The sequence below is a fragment of the Lytechinus pictus genome, chromosome 6 (assembly GCF_037042905.1).
Source record: "Lytechinus pictus isolate F3 Inbred chromosome 6, Lp3.0, whole genome shotgun sequence".
NCBI lineage: Eukaryota > Metazoa > Echinodermata > Echinoidea > Temnopleuroida > Toxopneustidae > Lytechinus > Lytechinus pictus.
The window spans coordinates 22,543,152-22,562,431 of NC_087250.1; the positions used below are offsets into that span (position 1 = coordinate 22,543,152).

A 19,280-nucleotide genomic window follows, 5' to 3' on the forward strand; every position below is an offset into this window, starting at 1 on the left:
GGCCAGCTGTTAGAACAGTTTTCAGAACTGAAGGGGCTAATTCCCTGGGTAAAATATGACATTATTATTACTGTTATTATTACCAAAACCTTTAACCTACACTATACCATTTTCTTTTTTTGGGGGGGGGGTGCATGGTTTGCACTGACGTTACAAAGTGGCCACCATACTCTTACATAAACATCCATAATGAACCTCAATGTGCAATTATCCTTTGATCTCACACAGAGAACCATAAACAAGTATTTTATCATGTTTTCCCCGACCCTACCCTTAACAATGCCGCAGTTCTTTTTTCATGATGGAGGGGGTAGGGGTGGTGATAGAGCCCACCCCATTATCCGCTCTACTGACTATGAATAGTTCCAATCATTTCCATACATAATGTTGATGATGAAAAATGTCAGAAATTGATGTTTAAATCCCCATGCTAATCAGAGAGTTATTCTTTTCTATATGTATATTGGAACAGTCTTTGCTTTTGTTTACTTGGTATTTTCACGTCACGTTTGACCTTTAATCATGATTTAGTTTTAGAATTGTTAAGGGTCTGTGAATGTTGTCAATGCCCTATTGTTGTTTATTCATACATGTGTTGGTTCAGATATGTCATAGACTTTGCTATTTGCTTGTGTTTACTGGAATTGAATGAAGTATTTCATTTGCTAACAACACCTGTTATGACCTTGCTCTGTCTCAATCTTTCTCTTTTTTTAATTTCTGCTACACTCTCTTTTTTTGTGTCTCCCTCAGTCTCTCTCTCTCTTTATTTCTATTTCTCTTCCTCCCTCTCTCTCTCTCTCTTTCTCTTCCATTTTTTCTGTCTGTAATCTAATATAAAACATTTATTTGTATTTATTTGACCAATATAAAAAGTACAAATACATTACATCAGAAAAACTATTCAAATTTTACAAACCCTTTTTGGGGGATCTATTCCCCCCTCTCTCTCTTTCTATCCCCTTTTCTCTCTCTTTGAATATGAAAAAAAAAATCATCTTTCTATGTCTCTCCCTCCACTCCTCTCTCTATCTTTTATGTAAAAACAACATTTTTGTCTGTATGTGTCTCTCCATATCATCATTCAATCACTCTGCATCCCTTCCCCTCAATCTTTCTATTGCCCCCCTTTTGTCACAACTGCATATTACCTCAAGCACCCCCCCCCCCCCCCCATTCAATCGAACTCCAAGTTTTAGACTCATGGCACATTTTATTTTTTTACAAGTAATCATACAATTTATTGTCTGATGTTTACAGTCATTCATCTTTATCTCTTGTCATTTATACAGCTAAGCAATATACATTTACAAATATTAGGCTGTATAACAAGACTGATAATAATTAATACATTTTATACACTGTTTATATACGATACACTTTCTCCTGTATGCTTTTTCAACACATTTTTTTTGTATTTTCTTTAAAATTTGTCTCTTTTTGTAATAAAAACATACAGGCTATAAATTCATATACAATACATATTGATCCTCTATTTCCTACAGTTATGCTACTGAATGTTGCCTGGACCTGATCAACCGATTGCGCTTCTTGCAGCTCTGGAAATCACCTCACATGGCAGAGAGATGAAGATTTTTTTTGCTCGTGTCTGATACGCCATACATAAAATATAACATCGACCCTTTCATAAAGCTGTTCATAAGTTGCATGGCTTAATGTACAACTGGTGACCCTTTCTGTTTTAACATAATGCCTAGGAGTACATTTGTCCCATCTTTGGAGTCTCGGGAGAGAATCTGATGAAGCATCCATGTACAAGAAGGGGTCACCTGTCACGTGTAACTTGCAAACAGCTTTAGGAAAACACCAACAAGAAATTGACGGAAAAGGTCAATGCGCACACTTTGGCAACTTCAGATTTAAAGAAAAGCAGCATCTGTTAGGACTTCATACCTAATGTACAGATTGGTTCATACAATTATTTCCAGTGGCTTTTTTTCTTGGACAGACACCATATCCAGGCAACTTTCACATGGAATGACGTTTAGACCAAATTATACACAAAGAAAAAAAATCATAAAAAAAGAATAGATAATATGCATAAATCTATATTGTATGGTACAGTTTAGCCAGACCTTTTCTTCATATTCCTGGTTAATGTGATAATTGTGGTATTAGCTGGATTTTGACAGTGAAGTTTGCTTTTTTTTTAAAGTTATGGAAAAGGGATACAATAAGTGGATAATAATATTAGAAATATTGATAAAACCATTTATAGGGTGCTTTCAATGGGCATTTCAAAATACCAAACTCGGCTTCAATAGAAGTTTAGTAACCTAATACCCTTTCCTCACGACATTTTCTTAATCTGGACTACCGTTAACCCCATACTATCCCTAACACGTATTATAATTTTTTTCTTTTTCTCATAGGCCAAATAACCCCAGCTAACAAACAAATATCAGTACTCATGGGAGTAGTAGTAGCCATTTATTACCACTTATATGTATGTCTGATTGGACAACAGCACTGGCTCTGGTGTGAGCTTAATAACTTAATCCAACACTATAGGTGGGGCTAACTTGTCATTTAGCCCCAACTATAGAACGGGGTTTAGGGAAATTTGGCCATGTTGCATGAGACAAAATGAAAAATAGACAAAGCGGGTGTATATACATTACACAATAACCTAACACAAATGTGGAATTATGATCTAACCATGTTAAACCACCAAATCAGGAGCACAGAACTTGTATGAAAATGCAAAAACAACTTAATATTATCGAAGAAAAGATAGATTACATCTTTAAAACCACACAACGGAATTTTGATGGTATTCTTTTCAAATACAGATCTCCTTGTGTAAGAAAATGTGTTTACAATATACTGAACGTGAGTGGTCTTATTCCAATATGTACATGAATATCACATGATAACCTACATTGTAAGAATGAAGGTGAGCTTTCTTGCCCATAAAATACAAAAATTTTCCTTTGCTATATATACACTGTTTTATTGTCTGCTTTTAAGTATCGATGTTCTTTTAATTTGTAAGATTGTTGCTATGCCAGGCATTGGTAGTGTCAGTGTATTTTGGTAGGGAGGCAAGGTGAACTTTATCCTAAACATGACTTTATTTTTGAAAAAATGGGATGCATTGATTTACCTTCAACCCTCACTCTTAAAGATACTAATCTTTCTCCTTTGAATTCTATTCCTCCCAAAACTTCATGGCCCGTATTCTGAAGTCAGGTTTAACTTAGACCATGGTCTAACTCTGTGCTAAAATTATGGCAAGCCAGAAGTGTCAAAATTTTTATTAAGTTGTATGTTTCTTATATTTACTGTGACAATCATCTACTTATACTTCCTAGACAATTAGGAATGATTTGAGAGTCAAATGAGCTGAAATATGATATCTCTACCGTTAGTGATTTATTTAACAATTGGCTATCCATACTTAAACCACAACTTTAAACCTGAGTTTAAGTTAAACCCGACTTCAGAATATGGGCCCATGTAACTGACATAAGAAGAATACAGGAAAGGCTTACGATGAACCACACTGTGTCTCATGGGTTACATACATACAGAAAATCAGATTTCTTCTTTTCATAAAAATATTTATGCAGTTAGGATTAAATATTTCTCCTACTCAAAATGTGCTCATTAAACCAAACATAGACCCAAGCTTCTTACCTAAATCCTAATCCTGACAGCATTTTAAACCATAAACCCTCACTTTGTATGTTTTCAGACGAATCAGCAGAGGAGCATTTGTTATAAGAGCAAATGTCACATTTCCTAAAGATTAACTGATTTCAGTCAATATAAAACTATGCCTTGCCTAACACAGCATGGTCAGTATACCATAATTCGACCAACAAGAACGACACATTTGGTTAATCATAAATTTATCAGCAAATCAATGAACTGATTGATATATAGTTATGCTCTTTTTGCCTATGTAATGTAGAATACAAAAGGCATTGAAAATAAATAGCATTCAGAACAGCGTCAGATAATTTGTAACATTTGGAAACATGTACAATACAATATACAGTAAATGTTGCAGACAGGCCCACGTTTCAGACATCGGGGCCCCGTCTTACATAGATTTGCAATTGATCCGATCAACCACAACTATGGAAAGCCAGCAATGTCCATATCTAAAATGCATGTCTGTTCAAAAAAGTTTTCTTGATAAAGTATGTTTATGCGTTTATTTATTGTCTTGACAATTCAGTGTGCTTCTCTTTATTTACAAAGGACATTTATGCAAATTTCCTGCAGAAAAAATTATGACATTGATGGATTTCCATCAAGCTAAGGTTGATTAGATCAATTGTAACTCTCTGTAAAACGGGGCCCAGATTCAAGACTATGTGTGGACACAGACTTTACTGAAGCCCCATAAATCATTTCATAATCTATGAGTATATTATTACCTATATGTAGTCACTTTATTTGTTTGGTACTATGCTTTATCTGGATAAATCCTTCATCTTCATATTTTGCTGTTCATATAAATGAGCGGATAGTTCAATGAAAATGAAATCAAATAAAATCATGTCAAATATATTGCCTAATTCTAATTACATTTCTCTCTGTAGTAAGACCTAAGAGCCGTAATACATTTATCATCACAAAGATCAATTTCATCTCGAAACACATTATTCACGTAGGTCTATCTAACACGGACCAAAAACACACATTTGATGTGGAGAAATTAGACAAATATAACAAAAAATATTATTTTCATTCACAGAATTACAAACTAATGCTAATAGTACCCCACATGTGGCAATTAATAGTCAAACTAAGAAATATATTTCAAAATATTTCTTTCAAGAAACCATGTTTTTCACCCAATGAAAGGTCATTCCCTCTAGCCCTGTTTTTAGTCTTGAAATCAGGCTGCTTTACACAGCTTTAAAATTGCGATGAATGTGGATTTCCAAGGCTCCTTTTGGGGGATTTGAGGGACTACATCCCCCCACCCCCTTGTAATTTTTTCCCTGCTTTAAATTGGAAGCCTAAAGAATGTTATATCTTTCATAATGTAGTCTAAAACTGTAAGTCCACGATCATCATAATAATAATATTAGTAATAATAATAATAGTTACATTTATATAGCACTTCATTGTTTGTTTTTCTAAGCACTTTACATGTAATTATTATTACAGTCATAAATAATTTTCTGCTATTTTCATACATTATTTACTAAGAAACAGAATAGAATATAGAGAACTTTTCCAAGCTTCCTTTTTAATGATGAAGATCAAATAGTCTTCATCATATCTTTTAAATCAAAACGTAAATAAATTTCCCATAGATTTATAAAAGGGTATAGGTATCAAGATGAGGCAACAAATATACATGACTCTATGGCAAGAGATTACTGTGTATTGGAGTCTCCTTAGTCTTGGAATTCAGTCCCCATCTGGGGTCCAGTTTCACAAAACTTGTTATGATAACAAATTTGCCACAACAGTTCTAAGCTACTGAAATCCTTCAATCTGATTAGCTGATGGTAAATTTATTATAACAAGTCTTTATGAAACAGGACCCTTATCTTCAGCTTCATTGGGAAAAGATTTTAATTTGCTGACCCCATGCTGGTGGAAAGCACTAAACTAGAGGTAACAGTGTTAGGGTTACATTAATGGAGACAGCTAAAATTGCTGTCCAGGCGAAAGCGTTTCTTCAGCGTTCATGGGATGATAATCTTAATTTGCTGACCCCATAATGGTGAAAAGACCTGATCTAGAGCTAACAGTGTTAGGGTTACATTAGTGGAGCCAGCGAAAAATGAAGTCCTAGCAAAAGATATCATCAGTTTTCACTGAGAAATGATTAGAATTTGCTGACCATATACTAGTAATGGAAAGGAAAAAAAGGTTAAACAAGTGGAACCAGCTAATCTTGCTGCCTCATCTAAAGGCAGCTTTCACTGTAGTCCTGGCTATTTGTTACAAGCTACTAAAATCCTTGCATCTGATTGGCTGAGAGCAAATTAGTCGTGAAGAACATTAGATGTGAATGCTCCCTTGACCTGCTCTCCTTGAGAGACGTCAATAATACCCGGTCACATTTGCTCTATGGCGGCTGTACAGTGAGTCGAAAACGGCTGTTTTATTCATCTTTATTCAAACCACCTATAAGTAGCTGGTACAAAAAATGTTAAAACAGCTGTTTTCGACTCGCTGTACGGCCGTCGTAGATCAAATGTGACCCAAGTATAAGTATAAGGTGAAATACTTGGCCAATTTCTTGAAATTAATTCCAAAATTGGCCAAATATCTTATCAAAGCCCAAAATCAAAGTGAGATACCAATTTGCCTCATAAAGCAATGAATGGGATACCCGCCAAGAACAGTACTAAATTCCCCATGAATGCTTTAATACAATAATATTGCTCTATATCTGGTCAAATAAATGTACTCTATAAGAAAGAATCTTGAATTTATGTACAAATTTCATAAGAGATATTCATCTCGACTTCAATCTTGATTATGGCTTGTCGTGAAAAAATAAAAACAATTTATGATTCCACGACAGTCCTTGTGCCTCACGCGGGATTCCGAACAAAAAAACGAAAACATGAAAATAACTCTGTTACTCTGATTATTTTGTACACTGTTAGGCTCAACCACCTCTCCATTGCAAATATAAAATCTGTTAAAAGCGCATCATGGTACACGATTCTTTTGATACAAATAATTGCCTGGCTAGACAACAACAGTAGAGGGCACTATGCTACTCGTCTGAGTTGGCTTCTTGTTTGCTGTTTTGCGACGGCGAGACAAAGTGTTGCATCTGTTGTTTCTGCATTTGGAGGGGCTTCTTGACCTTGTCCGCTTTTCGCCATAGGGTCACTTCCTGTGAACAGAAGGGGACATAAAAAAATTGTAAACATTGTTAAAATTATTCAAGCCAAGAATAATTTTTTACATGGATAGCATTATAATTAATAAAAACCCTGAAACCAGAAAAGAACGAGATGGAGCCACGTGGCCAAGATCTAGGGTTCAAATCCTGGTCTGAGGTAGTGTAATTTTCTCAAATTATTTATCTGTGATTATTTTCAATCCTACTATTCATATCAAGTTATTTTGAAGTACATGTATACTCTTTTATTACAAGCTATCTTTCTGCAGCCTGTCTGTCTGTCTACCTCTAACTGATTCATAGATTTTCTTTCTTAAAGGTCAAGTCCACCCCAGAAAAATGTTGATTTGAATAAATAGAGAAAAATCAAACTAGCATTAACACTGAAAATTTCATCAAAATCGGATGTAAAATAAGAAAGTTATGACATTTTAGAGTTTCGTTTATTTTTAACAAAACATTGATATGCCCAACTTGGTGACATGCAAATGAGACAGTTGATGATATCCCTCACTCACTATTTCTTTTGTTTTTTATTGTTTGAATAATATAATATTCCATTGTTTACAGATTTGACAATAAGGACCGACTTGACTGAACCATATAGTGTTGAACAATGCTTATTCCACATGTTCAGGGGGGAATAAATCGTTGTTTCACTTGACAATCAGGAGAAAATTAGAATATTTCATTCAATAAAATACAAAAGAAATAGTGAGTGGATGACGTCATCAGTCTCCTCATTTGCATACCGATCAGGATGTGCATATAACTGTTTTATGAAATTAAGCAAAATTTTAAAATGTCATAACTTTCTTATTTTACATCCGATTTTGATGAAATTTCAGTGTTATGTTTGTTGGATTTTTCTCTCTTTATTCAAATCAATATTTTGTTGGGGTGGACTTGTCCTTCAAGTTTAATTTACATTTGTTCACCAGCAAGTACTAGGTTTGAAGACAGACATTTTTCCTCATTTGTAATTTACCCTTTCTTGTACTTCTCTTTACTTTTGCTCTCTTTAAGCGCCTTGAGCATTTAATCAAAATGGAAAAGACGCTATATAAATCATATGTATTATTATTATTTCCTGCATCTGAGCCATTCAACTAAAACAGCAAGGGAGTACATTTACATTGTAGGTTTAATGATCCTAGCTTGTGAAAGTGCAATTTTCTAACATTTTTTTATTGCTATAAAAGATGGAAGAACCCTTCCCCCTCCCCAATATAAAGAGAGATATTAAAGACAAGCATTATAAAAGAACAAAAGGAAGAGTCAAAGAAAGAGAGAGAGAAAGATAGACTGACAGACAGAAAAATACAGACACAAAGACAGACGGACAGGGGGAAAAACAGAGAGACAGACAAGAGAGACAGACAGACAGACAGAGAGACAGGGAGAGAAGGGAAGATTAGAAGACTAAATTTTTTCTGACCTGCTGTTTGAAGTACCGTCTTTCTTCCTCATCAACAAGTACAAGATTAAGGTAATAGCGAACAGAGAACTTCTTGTTGACGTCTCTCATCGTTGGCGTCAGCTCGTACCCCGAAAGGAACAGCCTGATGGGTATTGATTCACCTGGGGTCAAATGATATTCCACAGGCCAAAGGTTAAAAGGTTGATGACAACATAAACAAATTCATATTATGTAATACGGAATCGGAATATAGTGGCATGTACTTTTGGGGGGATCTACAAAAGATCAATAGATTTAATGCATGAAATTCATAGAAATATGTAATTTATACATGTAGATAACTAACAGAGTACTGCTTAAGTATCTTGGTTTAATTATATCCTACATAAATTAAATCATGTATGCTGATTGGTTTAAATAGCATCATGTGATCAAACATATTCTCACTATTTTGTGATGATGTTGAAAATGAAACGCCCACTGAAGAAAAATTGCTATTCCATGACGTCAATGATGGAATAGTGCACTATTCCATCATTGACCTCACAGATCATGACGGCGCAATCACTTATACGCATTCTGCATGCTGAGTGCGTGGCTTCAATCAGCGCAGCGGGTAATCTTGGTTCAGATTAAAAAAGGATAAACTACGAGTACAAGAACTAGATTATCAAGGATAAAGTAGGATATAAAACAGGCCTGTATTTCGAAAGTATAGAGGGAATTATTCATCCTCCGTTGTACTGGCAAAATCACTATAATGTGAGATGAGAATGGTTAATCAAATAAGCCTCGTGGGTTTAACAGTTCCATAGTTACCTTATGCTCACAAAACCTACTGATGCACTCACATTTTGCTTGTGCATTTAAATAATAACCCACACTTGTTACCTTGAATCAGCCTATAGAGTACCGAAGCGATGACGTCAGTTGCCATGGTGTCACGGCAGCCTGGTTCTAAACAAATGAACCCGGTGGGTGTTTCTCATTGGAAAAATGGCTGCTAACGAAATGTCATCACTTGCAACCTCAGAATGATGGTAATTTTTGCGAATACAAATGTGTAAAGGCAATCATCCGCTGCGACTCTGTTTCGAACCAGCTGGTTCGTTGTCATGAGAGTGACGTCACACTTCGGTACTCTATACACCCTTGACTAATAAAGTCTCAGGCGTGTTAGAACTGTTCCAAAGGTACCTCATGACATGGGCATAATTATTACTAATGCCCTAAATGATGTGTATTATTTTTATACTATTACATATCAACACAAAGCAGACACATACCTCTGACTGGTGCACCATCCATGATTTCATATTTTGCTATGGTTTCATTTTCATTGAATGTGTTGGGACCTGAAAGATAAACAAAAGAAAATATAATTACAATTGTATTTCTGTCTCTGATTCTGATTGAGACTTAGGACGAAGTTTGTTTTGGAAGTCATGCAAGTGATGCTCAATTCAATGTTCATGTTGCGTCTCTAAATTTCACAACATTGTAGGGTAGTGTTTATCCTCCATATTCATGACAGATGTAACGTAAGAAATAATTCGGTGAAAATTTTTATTCCATAATAATAATAATATTCATGATTATTTCTTGTTTTGAGCGTTTCATGTACAGTTAAACCTCCCTATTTCTATGTGGGAGCCTGGTTTAGTTGGTCCAACTTTTCTTTAAATGAGAAGATCATGGGTTCCATTCCCAGCTATGGCATGTTTTCTTTTCGCAAGAATTTACCTACATTGTGTTGCATTCGACCCAGATATTGTAAATGAGTATTTGGCAGGATTAATTCCTTGAATGCACCAAGCACCGAAAACAGCATTTCAAGCTAAAGCCAGTGTAATAACGATACGATAATGCATCTCAGAAGAGATTATTTCTAGATAGATGGTGCTTTACAAAGGGACTTGGATATCATCATCCTGGCATTAGCTCAGCAAGCCTATTACACCACCCAAGAATTTTAAGGGATAAAGTCCTGTATTGTACCGATTTACCTCAACTGTACTGAGTGCAGCACAATCTATCATACCATCAGCTTCTTCTGATTTCATAATACATGTACAATCATTTTTTGCTGCAGGATTAAAATAATTATGAGATAGCAACTAGCATTCCATAAAAAGTTAAAGAGAAATTCCAGTAGTTGCAGTAAACACTGATTTCATGAGAAAGTCTGTAAAACCAGGCTTAATTGTCAGTATATCATCGAGGATCTAGATCTGGTACAGTTACATAAACTGAACTTTGTGAAATCTTGAAATCTACGCTGAAAAATGTTCAGACTGAACTTCCCCAACACAGATAAGCGCACGTGGGACTGTGTATAATTATTGCTTTGAGCGTCGGGCCCCGACGCTCTACCCGAATCCTGTGCTTATTTGCTGATTTCTCAGCAATTACACAATTTCTTTCAGAATCCTTTGGCACATACGTTTTATTTATACAAACAGACACTTTGGTGGTCATTTCATTGGATTCTGTACGAACTCATTTTGATATCGTTACCAAAACTAGCATTTACCTTTAACCTAGTTTTAATATGAGAATACCACTGAGTTTTCAAAGGAAATATCATTTTACCTGATCCAGTTGTTTCTCTTTTGATGATAGCTAGTTCCATGTGTTTGATCTTAATCCTTACCAGAAGGAAATAGATTTTACCAACGATAACATCTTTGAGATGGTATCTGTAAATGAACAAACAGATGAACAAATTAATTAGTCAAATCAAAAATGAAAAAAAACCTTACGAGAAGAAATTCAAATTTACCAACAGTTAGTATCTTTGAGAGATTATCTGTAAGCCAACAAACAAATGAGAAAAAAAGTCATATCAGATAGTAAATTGTATTTTATTTAATAACTACATTAGCCGGCATGCTAAGAAAGCATTTACGCTTCTCATATTCAAAGAGATCAAATGGCTTTATCTATTATCATCACAGAGTATCACAATATAATACATTCAAGGGCTGCACTCTATCACATGATAATCAATGAGATTATGCATCAAATATCACATGCACTTTGACAATTGAGCACAAGATTTGGTCAGACTTATATCTTTGTGAAATCCTCAAATTGTTCAGAGACATATTCAACTTTACAAACACCAATGGTTGTGAATTACTCTTAGAACCAGGTGAGTGTTTCATAAAGCTACTCACTTTGATTTGTTGTATTCAAATTCTATATGGAGGCAGTCTTCAATACCAACTTCCATCTTGATGGATGAGTTGACCTCGGGGTAGTGTGAAAGGGTGTGAACGACAAGATCCATCTCACGCACTGTGTCTGTCAATCTCTTGGTGATAGTTACCCGTAGAAAGTATCTGCAAAGGGTCAAATGTCACACGTAAAAGTATAGTGTACCATCATTATCATTTTATCAAGGATTAACATGGAATATTATTTTTGAAGAACATAGACCATCTCAAGCACTGGGTCTGTCAATCTTTTGGTGATATTTACTCGTAAAAAGTATCTGCAAAAGGTCACAGGTCAAGTTTCAAAGTTTAATCCTAAAACAATGAGAAAGGTTTAGTAGGAAGAATCTGCAGGTCAGTGTTCAGATACAAAAGTGTTACGTAGGAGTTTTACAGTGTCATCATTTTTAAACCTGTTAGACAATAGCTGGTTGAGTTATAGGAGGGAAGTGGATAATATTTAAACATTTTCCCGCCAATTTAATGATTGTCACTCTAAGAATGCATCTACACAGGGTTAACGGTCAAATATTAACAATCCAAAGCAAAGAAAGCTCCATTGGCCCATATTCTAAACTCAGATTTAATTAAAATCCTGATCTAACATTGTGGTTAAACTATGGAAAGCAATTGTGATGCCAATCTCTCCTAGCAGAGGTTAACTTTATCAGCTCATTTAACACCTAATTCATAATAAATAAAAACTCTCTGAATAACCTGTTTCTTCACCATTAAAACATCAGTATACACGTCATTAGATTTATGAGCATACAGGGTAACTACATATCGTGTATTTTTTTTAATCCAAGAAATGGTCTGTTGAGAGAAATGTGTGCCACAGCTAAAACCTGATCAAAACAAGTGTATAATTTCAATGAATGTAAATAGATAATGAGATGATACTTTAAATTATATCGCGCACTTGTGAAGTGAAAAGACAGAAGTGAAACACAATGGTGTACCTACCTTAACCTGACATTAGCACCTGTGTATGACTCGTATGGTTTTTCTACGTTGAGGAATTCAAAGGGATAACTGGTTGATTGCGTGAGCTCTCCTGGTCTAGCAAGCTCTTTGACAAGCGATGTGAATTCATGATGGTTACCTCTGTCGTAATACAGCTCTACAAAAATAAAATGATTGTGAACCGCGAAAACAAATTAGAAAGTTAAAAACCTTAAAGTAGTAAATACCGGTAGGTGGATAGGTACATTTGACGAGAGATGTGAAACGATTGTTACCTCAGTCATAATACAGCTTGACAAAACTCAAAATATTGTGGAAAAAATTTGAAAGTTAATGAAACCAACAACAGCAAATAAGTGAACATTCACACACAATCTTGCTTATAATACCTTAATAATACATGAAAGCAGTTGCACTAAACACTTATCTCATGAGAAAGTCTGTAAAACCAAGGTTTATTGTCACTATATATCTGTGCCAGCCGCACAGAAACGTTGTTAACCTAACAGAGCACTAACAGTAAGCCCAGACACATCTTTCGGATTGTAAAGTCAAAACAGTTATTTCAATGTATAAGTAATTCGTTGATTGAAGCACAGGGCCTTTGTTAGTGCTAACAACGTTTCTGTGCAATCGGTACTGGCTGGGATTCCACGTTTATTTAGCTTTCTTGCTGTAAATCCCCATTTTTAAAATCTATGGTGACTGTGATAACTTATAATGAAAAGCTTCTTGCAGGATTCTTGCGGGAAAGACATGGATCTGACTTTTTACATTAGACACCGTTCTCATTATACATTCTAAAACTAGTTTACTGGAAATCGGTTCAGGAAACCAGTTTGGAAGATCGCTTTGCTAGCGTTCCCATTTTATCAGCCAAAAGTGGTTTGCAAAACCACTCTCAGTGGGGGCGACATATTTCGTGCGAAATTTGAAACCATAGCATAGACATTCTACACAGTGTGTGGAGTCGAGCGCTCAAATTGTGCAGAGAACGTTTCCGTAGAACGGTTGTGTCCTCACTTGCGCTAAAACCAGTTTTACAAGGCAAAGCGATCTTGAAAACTACATCACAAGGTGGTTTTCAAAACTGATTAGGAAGATTGCTTCCAAGACCGCTTAAGCCGTTCTCATTACATGTTAAACACGTTTCCAGTAAACTAGTTTAGGGCGGTAATGAGAACGGGGTCTTTGATGTTTTCACCTTCTTACCTATTTGACCAACAAACTCAATTCGGATGCCTTGATGTTCAAGTTTCTTGCCTTTAAGAGTGACATTAACCTTAAAAAAGAGAGAGAATGAACAAAAGTTCATCAATACAATTTAAAGGTCATATCAAGATAATAAAATGGTTCAATTCAAATTCAATTCAATTTACTATTATCTTTTTAATTCATGCAATCATGACGTAAATATTTACAATCATACGTGTACCTGGAGTATTCTGGGGCCTCAGATCAATTTAAGAGTAGGTAGGCAGACAATGCAGTACACACAATCAGATGGTAATTCATATGTTTCTATACATGCCCACTTTCCCACGGCCCATAAGCACATTGTACACATGTAGTAAGCAACATGTACAATGTAAGACTATCAATTATTTATAAATACTAAAACTTTTTAAGATAAAGGCTTGAACCGAACTCAATTCCATGTGAACATCTATGTAGCATGGAGCTGAAGTACAGACCTTACCAAAGATAAGAAAATCAACGAGAGCCACATAAGCATATTGCTTTACGTCTCAACATCCAAGTAAATCCAAGTATAAAGCAAATGCGATTCAACTCTTTTATTTTCTATATATTCTATAAACAATAAATATGCAAATTGATAATCTATTTTGTTAAAAATTGTTCTTTTATCATCAATATTGAGTTCCCTATCTTATTCAAGTTTGAATTTCATTTCCCTATGATCTAATTTTCATAAATTATGCAAATGAATCTAGAAAATTAATGGACATTGCCAATTTAAGAATCAAAATCAGATTAAATTAGATTCTATAAAAGTAACTATCTTACCCTTCCTGTTAAGCTCTCTCCGTCATAGAAGAGATAGAGTTTCTCTTTCCTGCCATCATCTGTCTTGATCTCTGCCTGCTTTCTTGTCGCGGCATCGTCGAGCGCGATGTCGATGTCGGCCCCTTGGCCAAGCCCAAAAAAGCTCTACACAATACAAAGAAAAACACAAATAAAACAAATAATTCAAAACTCTTATGAAAAATGGGAAAAGTATTACTGCCATCATTTGTCGTGACCTGAGCTTGCTTTCTCGTAGCGGCATCGTCGAGCGCTGGCCCCTTGGCCAAGGCAAAAAAAGCTCTACACAATACAAAGAAAAACACAAATAAAATAATCCAAACTTTAGTGAAAAGTCGGGCAGAACACTATAAGTAGCAGAATTTGAATACATATATTAATCAAATTTTGACTGAAAGAATTATAAAAAGTTCAAAAAGATCTACACGATAAAAAGAAAAACACAAATATAAAACAATCCAAACTCTAGCAAAAAGTCCAGCAGTATACTACAATTACCTTGACTAAAACGAATTAGAGGAAATTCACTCCCAATTCGTTTGGCTGAAGAAGGGGTAACATGCAATAATCAGAATTTTTTCCTGAAATTGATAATATCCGCTCTTAATCTGCTACATGTATATAGACCCCCTGTGTAAATAAAAGTGCTTCGCTTTGAACTTACCCGTCCAAATTTTACACGATTTTTAAATGGCATGATTATTCCTGAATAAACCAATTGCACACACTTTTCAGAAGAATTACTGAATGTAAGAATGATGTATATGCCAACAGTTATTAAAGCGAGAATGAAACAGTAGGAAATAAAATTGTTTCAGTATAAACCACTACCAGTAGAAGTTCCACAAGTATGTCATAAATCATATCATAATAAATAAGCTCAAAATTATTTAATATTTAATATCTCAGATTACATGGCATTATTTAATTTGGGACAGTAATTTATACTATCATTTGTCTTTATCTTCATTGATGAAATTTTGTTTAATTTCAATGAGAACAAAGTTATATCTCAACTCTTGTCACATGTAGTTCAAGTTCAGTTTATGGGAGGGAATTTATAAGCTATTTTAAGAGGAAAAGGTTAGCATTGACTATTTAAAAGCACTCATTGAAACTGGCAATACCACCCTACTGTAAGCTCGTGTGGAAAAAAAATCTTTATTTCTAATTCTAGTGCACTCTACTTACATGCAGTTTCAGCCCCATGGGCTAAGCTTCTCTTCTAAAGACTGATATATCCGCTCTTTCTTCAGAGTTTTTTTTAAACATTTTCTGATTTTTTTTTGTCCTCCTCCTACACAGACGGATGTTGTCTGCCATTGGGCTCGTAGTGGTGGAGGTTGGACCGACGCTTGCAAGTAAGATACAGTGTCTATGGAGAAAAGGGTGCGCTAGCGCAACCTCCTGGTGAACGCGCCAGCCAATCACATTCACGAATGTGATTGGCTGGCGCGTTCGTACGTTCAGCTGTATTACAAACATGACGGCAAATGATCGAAAAATAACCTGGCTGATCCTGAATGTTTGTCATACAAATTTGGTATTTTCCAGGATATATTTTGGAAAGATGGTAAGCTGATTGCATGTACCTCTTTATTATTGCGGCCCTTTTTGCCCATCAAAAGGAGGAATTACGCAGTAATCAAGGAGGGTGCAGCAAATTTTCTCCATAGATGCTGTAGTTAAGCGTCAGTTGAACCTCCACCAAAACAAGCCGATATGGCCTAGCCGTCATCGGTCTATTGACGGAGGGGATACCGCAGAGCCCGACGAAGTCTCAGCGGAGCATATCTATCCCTGAAAGAAATAGACTAATTTGTTGGTCTAAACTTGTGTGTGCTACGACACCTACACACTCAAACCGATAAATAGGTCTATTTCTGTCAGGGATATGCTCCGCTGAGGCTTTATCTAGCTCCGCGGCATCCTCTCCGTCAATAGACCCGATGACAGCCATTGGGCCCGTAATCGTGGAGCAAATAATTGCTGCTTAACTACAGCGTCTATGGAGAAAGGGTGCGCTTTTGCACCGTCCTCAATTACTCCTAAATTTTGCTTTTTGACAGGGTAAAAGGGAAGAAATAATAAGATGAATTCATATTACATATATATTCAGCTTACCACCTTTCCGAAAAATATGCCGGAAAATAGTGAATTTTGATGACAAACAGATCAGGATCAGCTAGGTTTTTCTTTGATCGCCATCGTCAGCACAGCTACAGCTGAGCCTACCAGCCAATCCGCTGGCGCATCCATACGCTCAGCTGATCTCGATCTGTTTGTCATCAAAATTTGCTATTTTCCAGCATATTTTTTAGAAAGGTGGTGAGCTGTTTGTATTTGATATAAATTTATCTTTATTGTTTCTTCCTATTTCACCCCGTCAAAAAGCAAATTTAGGAGTAATCGAGGAGGGCGCAAAAGCACACCCTTTCTCCATAGACGCTGAAGTTAAGCGGCGATTGTGTGCTCCATTATTACGAGCCCAATGGCCGTCATCCGTCTGTGTAGGACTAGGAGGACAAAAAAATCAGAAAATGTTGAAAAACTCCTCGGAAACAGTGACTTATCAGTCTACTGCACACTGCATCGTTTTAGGCGAAAGCAACCATGATTGATTAATAATAATAATTAATAAAGATTAAGTTAGTAGATCGACAGAGTGAGAAATTACAGTCTAGTTTTTATCTAATTTTATTCAAATTTAAACAGAGACGGATTGTCCCTGAAAACAAGGATATCCTCATTAACCAAAACAAATCATGTCTGATAAATTGAGATTGTCCTTGTTTATGGGGACAGTTTTTCATTTTCTTCACTTACCCCTGCGAGACATGGACGGCAATCACGGGTACTGAGAGTGCTAATAGATCGATGAGCAATGTTAGAAAATACCATTTTGAAGAACAATTTATAGATCTAGATAAAAATTATTATTTAACAAATAATAACATTTGAATTTTACTTTTAAATAATTATTATAATAATTATTTATAATCAAACTTCAAATTTTATTATTTGTTAAATAATAATAATAATTTATATCTATAAATTGTTCTTCAAAACGGCATTTTGTAACATTGCTCATCAAAACTATGTCATAACGAAGCAGATCAAGGGTCAAGCTTATTGTATTTGTGGTGTTTACGAATGGATACATGAGATCGGTCTGGTAAGAAACCTCTCATTTTTCATATTTATCCTAAGAGATTTTTCACACCTTCATACGCATTAGGCATATGAAGGTTTATAGATAAATGAAATCAAGGAAAAGAAAGTGATTTCTACTTCTAAAGATAGATTTCCTAGGGAAATCATTCAGTGTTTACATATCTCGCTTAGGCATGTATGCGCATGTCAAGGCTCTGTGATGAAAAAGTAGACCAATGCGTAAAAATAATTTTTAAATATCATCACGGAGTCCTCAAGGCTAGACTTAGATAAGTTATTGCACTCGACTGATGTCAGCACTTGACAAGTGAATGAACTTTCCTAGATTTCCTGTGTGGATTATTCTTAAAAAACTGAGACAGTCAGTAAACTGGGACGATCCCAATTTGCTGACCGGCGTGGTGCCTCTAACGTTATTTCTAAACTTAATCATGTTAATAAAGTCAGACATGAGCCCGAGGGAAAGGGGGACACTCAGTATATAATGCGTGGTGGGTGAGTGCCGCGGAGGGGACCCCCATTTTTACACTCAAATTTCCGTTCCAAGGCAGAGCATTTTCATCTTATTGAGAAAAAAAGAAAGAAATCCGCTCCAAAGCTTTGCATATTTTTCGTTACGCCGTTCCGGCCGCATTGATCCGCTACAATCAGCTGCAATTTTGGTGAAAAGCGGCCGCAGAGCACTGTCCGACCATCTCCTTCGCGCGAGCGCACCCGGCGCCAGTTCCATAGGGATTCACACACAGGCGACCCGTTCCAAGGACCCCTGTCATGCCTGTTTTCACACACATGATTTGTAGTTCCGAAGCCCGTTCCGAGGACCCTCCTTTTTTTACAATAAGCCCGCTCCAAAGCCCCTTTTTTTTGTCTCACCCGCGGCACATACCTACCAGTACCACTTTTTTTGTCGAGTACCCCCCCCCCCCCCCCCCCCGGGGACATGAGACAATAATGAGTTGATAGACAGTCACACTGCACCATGCACCTTCGACTTGGTCACACAAACAAAACAAAAACTTTGGCCAGTTGGCAAAAAACTTTGTCATGCCTCATGGCATGTTCAAGAAATCAAGACATTGCCAAGACATGACAATGTCAATATCTGTCACACTTTGATTCTTGGCTCCAGGCCTAACAGTTAGACTCTCAATCTCAGACACAGACAGTCTCACAAACTCAACTTCAATTCCAATTTCCATCTGCAATTGCAATTGCACAACGGCACAAATCGAGAACTTGAGTCGCTCGTCGAGAAGACACAAGTTCAGTCTTCACAGTCACACTCATCACAATCATTCACAGATCACACTCACAGCTCACATCACATCCATTTCTCAAGCTAAAATTCTCACAATCAAATTTTAGTTGTCAGTGATACTTACCATTGTTCTATAACCAGAAAGTACGCCTCAGTAGTTGTTTGGTAGTGATTTTATTGTATTTACCCTCGTTTTTCCGCGAACAGTCTTGTAAAAATGGGTGGATATTTTTTGGTCACGCGAAGTCTATTGAGAGATTGTCATCACGTCTATAAGTAACTGTGATTCGTATTTCTCAAAATCCTCTCGCAAGATCTCATACAAACCACCGAGAGAAGTGTCTA

General features: G+C 36.1%; 1 protein-coding gene across 1 annotated transcript; it reads right to left on the reverse strand.

The window, feature by feature from the left end:
* Nucleotides 1–1,228: 1,228 nt before the first annotated feature.
* Nucleotides 1,229–19,226, reverse strand: LOC129263110 (vacuolar protein sorting-associated protein 26B-like). Its single transcript, XM_064101203.1, has 9 exons — nt 19,060–19,226; nt 14,486–14,629; nt 13,670–13,739; nt 12,458–12,614; nt 11,453–11,617; nt 10,866–10,972; nt 9,560–9,628; nt 8,292–8,434; nt 1,229–6,844 (listed from the first exon to the last, which is right to left on the reverse strand). The coding sequence occupies exons 1-9, from the start codon at nt 19,060–19,062 to the stop codon at nt 6,722–6,724; spliced, it is 981 nt and encodes a 326-aa protein (XP_063957273.1). The 5' UTR covers nt 19,063–19,226; the 3' UTR covers nt 1,229–6,721.
* Between the last annotated feature and the right edge of the window lie 54 nt (nt 19,227–19,280).

Excerpts from the sequence above, each read along its gene's own strand:
- LOC129263110 (XM_064101203.1), bottom strand. Across the intron at positions 13,740-14,485 it reads GAGAGAGCTTAACAGGAAGG|GTTAATGTCACTCTTAAAGG; the intron begins GTAAGATAGTTA and ends CTCTTTTTTAAG. Across the intron at positions 9,629-10,865 it reads AAGAGAAACAACTGGATCAG|GTCCCAACACATTCAATGAA; the intron begins GTAAAATGATAT and ends TTTATCTTTCAG.